Source organism: Cynara cardunculus, assembly GCF_001531365.2.
Source record: "Cynara cardunculus var. scolymus isolate 2C chromosome LG 15, CcrdV1, whole genome shotgun sequence".
NCBI classification, from domain to species: domain Eukaryota; kingdom Viridiplantae; phylum Streptophyta; class Magnoliopsida; order Asterales; family Asteraceae; genus Cynara; species Cynara cardunculus.
This window is the reverse complement of record NC_037542.1, coordinates 8,481,350-8,488,080: the sequence shown is the minus strand read 5'-3', so window position 1 is coordinate 8,488,080 and position 6,731 is coordinate 8,481,350. Positions and strand designations below refer to the sequence as shown.

Sequence of the window (6,731 nt, the reverse complement as noted above, 5' to 3'; positions counted from 1 at the left end):
TTATCTTTAATGGTTTTTTCTACATGTATATATCATAACAGAAAGTTAAAATAAGATTTATATTTAAGTAATTGAAAAATTCAAAATAATTTATTTAAATATATATATATATATATATATATATATAGGGTTGGGTTCACGTGAGACCAAAGGTTTTTCGTGAGACCCGTAAGACCAATTTATGTTTATTGATCAACTTTATAAGCTAATGATCTAATGGTCTAAAGTTGTACGGTGACAATTTTGTGATTATTGAGAAGTCTCATGGCAATTTTATGATTATGAATGTTGAGATTGTAGATCTAATCCAAAGGTTGAGAATTGGTCTTACGGGTCTCACAAAAAACCATTGGTCTCACATGATCCCAAGTCTATATATATATATATAGAGAGAGAGAGGTTGGTTATTATACAACTTATGACATTTGTGCAACCAATACAACTCAATCTCAACCGTCCATTTCATTTGATTAATATGTGATTTCATAGAAGTTTTAATTGTTTTATAATATAAAGTATTGATCATAATTAATGAACCATATTCATCTTCCATAAATATTCAAATCATAATAAATGAACTCTCATCATTTCCATAAATATCTCAATTTATTGGGTTGCATTGGTTGTACAAATGCAACAGGTTGTATTTGAAATAAACTATATATATATATAGGAGCGATCAAATAAAAACAGTCTTCATTTGTGTAAACCGTGTAAACCAATCTCCCTCATTCATTTTCTTGATCAATGGTTAAGATTAATCAAAGTTATTTAAAAAAATTAAAAATAAAAAAAAATTGAAAATACATTTTATAATACCGATAAGGGCAAAAAGGTAAAACCAAATATTCATTTACTCAAAGAAACCATATCATGTATATCATATTATTAATGAAACTAATTTATTTTTTCATCTTGCAATTATTTCATGACGAACCGCCTACATTATGCAGCCGTTTCATTTTTCATTTTATCTACTGAATGGATCACCTACACCATCACTGAAACGGGTTTCACCATAAAAGCATTTCATCACTCATTGTTCAATTATGCCATGAACAGTTTCACCTTCATGAAACATGTTTCATGTAAATTAATTTTTTTTATTTCACTCATGATTTGATGCATTCTTTCTTTTACTCCTTACAATATTCAAGATTCTAGAGCAGATTACAATCTTTAAGATTCTGAAACAGATTCATCATATACCCGTTTCATCATGCAATTATTTCATGACGAACCAAATAAATTATGCACCTGTTTCATGTTTCATTTTTTCTACTAAACGGATCAATTACACTATCACTGAAACATGGTTCACCATGAAATGATTTCATATTACTCATGAATCAATTACAACATGACCCAGTTTCACCTTCATGAAACCTGTTTCATGAAAATTAATTTTTTTATTTCACTCATGATTTGATGCATTCTTTCTTTTACTCCTTACAATCTTCAAGATTCTGGAGCAGATTACAATCTTTAAGATTCTGAAATAGATTCATCATATACCCGTTTCATCATGCAATTATTTCATGACGAACCAAATAAATTATGCACCCGTTTCATGTTCCATTTTTTCTACTAAACGGATCAACTACACCATCACTGAAACATGGTTCACCATGAAATGATTTCATATATATTACTCATGAATCAATTACAACATGACCCAGTTTCACCTTCATGAAACATGTTTCATGTAAATTAATTTTTTTAATTTCACTCATGATTTGATGCATTCTTTCATTTAATCCTTACAATCTTCAAGATTTCTGGAGCAGATTACAATCTTCAAGATCCAATCTTCAAGATCCCGAAGCAGATTCATCGTGTACCCATTTTATCATGCAATTTATTTCATGACGAACCAAATAAATTATGCACCCGTTTCATGTTTCATTTTTTCGACTAAACGGATCAACTACACCATCACTGAAACATGGTTCACCATGAAACGATTTCATATTACTCATGAATCAATTACAACATGAACCAGTTTCACATTCATTAAATCTGTTTCATTAACATTATTTTTTTAATGTGAACCATAATTTATGATTTCATTCCATAATGCAATTCAATTTTTAAGACATGTTTGCAGATTCAATCTCATAACAATATATCAAATTCAAAATTTTAATATTATAATATAATTAAATATTTAAATGTTACCATTTATACAATTTTCTTTATTACGTTTCCTTAATTAAGATTTATTAATAACTTGCATATTTAATAAAAAATATTGTAAATGACCGAAATACCCTTATTGATTAAATTTAATTAAAAAATGGAATTTTCCTATTGGTCGAAATTGTTTACACGGTTTCTTAGAAATGCACGGTTTTCATTTGAACGTGCCCCGAGGAGCGATCAAATGAAAACCGCTCTCATTTGTGTAAACCATATAAACCAATCTCATACATCCATTTTCTTGATCAATGGTCAAGATTAGTTTATGTTATATTAAGAAATTTAAAAAAATAAATAAATAAAAATTTATTTTATAATCCCTATAAGGGTAAAATAGTAACTTTGGTAGTGGTTTTATTAATGACAACCATATCATGTATATCGTAATATTAATGAAACAAAATTATTTGTAAAATAATATATTAATTTTATGTTCAAATATTATAAATAAAATTACATCCATCATTAAAATAGATAAACAATAAAAATAAAACACACTATAATCAATTTTAATATAATGAACCTTTTGAATAATAATAATAATAAAAATTACTACTACATTTCATGAACGAAATGGTTTTACAGTTTCATCAATACACAAATCAACGTAATGTTAGATGAGACATTTGTCATTTTCATGTTATTGGTAGATGAGTCTGTTTCATTTTGATAATGAAATTGTTTTATTGTTCACTAATTACACAATATTTTGTTAGAAACCATGAAATGGTTTCACTTTATTTAATCACCAATTTCATCGGCCAACATGGTTTGATGAGTCATTTGTCATTTCACGCTATTGATAATGAAATTGTTTTACTTTTCGCTAATTACACAAGCTTTTCTTATCTTTTTTGAAATGGTTTCACTTCATTCACGCACCCATTTCATGATGCACCCATTTCATGATGCACCCATTTCTTCATGCACTCATTTCATAATTTTTTTCACTTACTTCATGCACCAATTTCACCATGTATGAAACCGGTTTCATAATTTTTTTTAATTCTATTACTGATTTCATTGATTTATTAATCTAATAACTTATGATTTTCATGAATCTTGGCAATAATAAACTGAGACATAATATAATAAAATCTAGTTTTTAATATTATAATTAAATTAAATAATTAAATGTTACCATTTATAAAATTTTCTTTATTATGTTACCTTAATTAAGATTTATTAATAACTTTCATATTTAATAGAAAACAAAGCAAATGACCAATATACTTTTATTAATTAGATTTAAGTAGAAAAAAATAAAAATTTCTATTGGTCGAAATTAGTTTACACAGTTTTTAATAATTGCACGATTTTCATTTTAACGTGTGTATATATATATATATATATATATATATATATATATGTATGTATGTGTGTGAGAGTGAGAATCGACTTTTAGAGATTATTTAAATATATATATATTCGAACAGATTTTTTCAATGATTCACATTTCTTATTTCTCTTCTTACTTTTTATGATTTTTAATTTTTTTTTTTTTAATTTGAGCCTTCCATTATATAGATATATTGGTGTAGGTTAAAACGAGAACATATTTATTTTACAAAAAAAATGTGCAATCACATTTATTACTCATGATAATACATGTGAAGGGACTTGGTGGTGTGCAGGTAACTTGGACCACAACCTAGGTGGCGCCAATGGTCGTATGTGTCTTTGATTTAGTATCACATGTGATTAGCTATGGTAAAAAAAATAATCTAACGTTTCGTAAAATGAAGTTGTTATCCTTTGAACCCTTCCTTATATATTTATATGTATATATAGGAGATGGTTCAAATAAGAATGCTAAATATAATAACAAGGTAAGAAGCAAAGGTTAATGAAAGTTTCATATGTGAATTTCTATTGAAAATTCAAAATATATTTTATGATGCATATGTGAACCAACGTTACAGATTATTCATATGGATTCACATATGCATATTCAAATAGATTTTTTCAGGAGTGATTACATTTTTGGTCCTTTGTCTGTGGCTACTTTTTGGCAAAGAAAATATGTATTTTCCTTTCCATTGGCAAAGAAAATCCTATGCTAAAAAATCGATTTGGTGATGGAAGTTGCTTACATAGAAGATATTATCGACAAGAATCATGCAACTGAAATTGTGAGAGAATATTTCATCGTTAATTGCAAATTGACCAAAGTTTATGTTCGTTGAAAGTGGAAACAAGTGAAATAAAAATCAACCAAATATATGATTTTTGAAATTATATGAATAAGAACTAAATATTAACAAATGAACTTATATTTTATTATTGATCACCTTATTTATAAAAGAAAACATAGTACTGCATATAGGAAACATAGTGAAGATGGAAAAAATGTCCAACATTAATATGCATTTGGATTTGCAACGATGTATGCCTCGATAGCCTTGAAAGTTTTTTTGGTATATTCATCAGCAAACTTAGCATTTTCTTCTGTAAATTTAGCAGGATCTTTGCACTTATACACAGATGAGACCTTATAGGTTGAACCGTCGTTAGCTGCAGAAGGTACAAAGTTCGCGTGATGGGTAACAGACTCTAGATTGTCCATCCATTCACCACCTTCGATAATCGTTGTACTAAGAGAGAAATTATTATGATCAATAGCATCAACTGTGAGCTTTGTTTTAGAGCCTGCATCAATCAAATGTTAATATGATAAGAAATATTTTAAAGAAGGTTTCTACACCCACATAACTAATTTAAAAATGAACCGAACATGTTATATATGTATGAAGTTGTGTACTCATTAAGTACCATCTTGTTCGAAATGAAATTACTTACCGTCAACCATAGTAGTTTGTTGGATTGTTCCAATGCCTCCATCACCTTTGATGTAATCTATGGCCTTAAAAGATTCAGGCTCAACCTTCGGTGCAAGGTTACGAAAATCAAGGAACGCCTTGAAAAGTTTGGAAGCAGAAACCGAAGAAGGAATCTCTAACTCAGTTGTAACAACCGCCATGATGTATGATCAACTAATTAATGGATGGTTTATGGTAATGAAATGCAAACATGTTATTGTGGTATTTATAGGCTAAACCAAAGGGAATGACATTAAATATATGTCAACCAAAGACAGCTACTCAAATCACATAAATGTGGACCTAAATTAGCAATTAGAAAAGCTAATTTTAATGCATTTAACTATCAAACCACATCGAATTGGTTCGATTTTTAATATTGAGCCAAATATCAAATTTTCAAATTGGTTCCATGTTTAATATTTAAGAAAGATTACTTTCAGAGTAAATTACAAATTTCCTCCTTGTAGTTTCATATTGGTTAGGAAGAAGGTGTCTAAATCCTAAAATTCATTACTAGGGTCTTTAAGGTTTCATTTTCGCTACAAATCAAGTCCTTACCGTAACTCTATTTTTCTCCTACCATCTCCAATGACTTCAATTTCACCCATGCCGTAATGGCCACCATACAACATTTGTTTGGAAAAAATTACTTGAAAATATAATGAGTTACAACTATTAAAGTTGCATTTAAGATAATGAACATATAATTTTGATTTATAACCTTGACATGATATGGTCGTCATTAACATGTGATTTTGCTAAGTTTTGATAAACAAATTTGAATCTCTTCATCGTATCTCCATCATGCTTTCTTCTGATCTCTTAAACGAAAGTCAAAGTCAAAAACTATACATCTTGTATATAGTAGAAAGTGATTGGTAATTGCCTGTACTCTCAATGATATCAAAGTTTTTGATATAATATATCATGTATTTATCTTTTTGTATTAATCAGGGTGTTTAATGTAAAAGAAGGACTGATACATATAGATAAGTTTAGACATCTAGCCATGTATGAAAATCCGAAGCATGGTAAAACACATAATTTCACAAACACATATTCATACTCTGAGTGAATGTAAATGTGATGGATAATACAAATTTTCACCTATCTATAATTTTGATGATTTATTTTTTCAATTGTCATATAATTAAAAATATGCATGTATTTATGTAAATAAAATTATATATAGTTTTATATATTTTTGGATTCAAATTTCTTTTATAGAATAATGAAAATGGAGTTAAAAATTAGGAAAATGAAAGGGTTATCAACTAATGTGTTGATTGTATATTAAAAATAAATCAAAATAATGGGAAAAAAGATAAATATGATAGAAAACTTCTCATTGAACTACCATTTGGTTCTTCCTTTAATATATAACTAGTTTTGTACACCGCGTGTTGTGCGGTGACGATAATTTTAAAAAAATCAAACTAATATTAAATATTACAATGTCAGCTCATGTATATATCATTTTTCTTTTATTAAGGTTATAGATTATAAATATAATGATTACTTTATTGACCTTCTGTGACAATTCGTCACTTTGACTTCAGGTTAGTACTTCATTTCAAGATTTTTATTTAGAACTAAGTCTTTCTACGATTTAGCTTCGATGATTAGAGGTCATCCTGTTTAATTCCCAAGATTAGTTCGTTAGATCACGTCTCGACGGGTAGCTAACAAAGCTAGTTTATGCAATGCCAA

At 27.9% G+C, this 6,731-nt stretch overlaps 1 protein-coding gene across 1 annotated transcript; it reads right to left on the bottom strand.

Moving 5' to 3' along the window:
- Positions 1-4,460: 4,460 nt before the first annotated feature.
- On the bottom strand, positions 4,461-5,210 carry LOC112528310 (root allergen protein-like). Its single transcript, XM_025139311.1, has 2 exons — positions 4,999-5,210; positions 4,461-4,848 (listed from the first exon to the last, which is right to left on the bottom strand). Exons 1-2 carry the CDS (start codon positions 5,177-5,179, stop codon positions 4,559-4,561), a joined length of 471 nt encoding a protein of 156 aa, XP_024995079.1. The 5' UTR covers positions 5,180-5,210; the 3' UTR covers positions 4,461-4,558.
- Between the last annotated feature and the right edge of the window lie 1,521 nt (positions 5,211-6,731).

Coding starts and splice junctions, on each gene's coding strand:
- LOC112528310 (XM_025139311.1), bottom strand. CDS start 5,179: ATGGCGGTTGTTACAACTGAGTTAGAGATTCCTTCTTCGGTTTCTGCT. Junction 4,849..4,998: donor ACAAACTACTATGGTTGACG/GTAAGTAATTTC, acceptor TGATTGATGCAG/GCTCTAAAACAAAGCTCACA.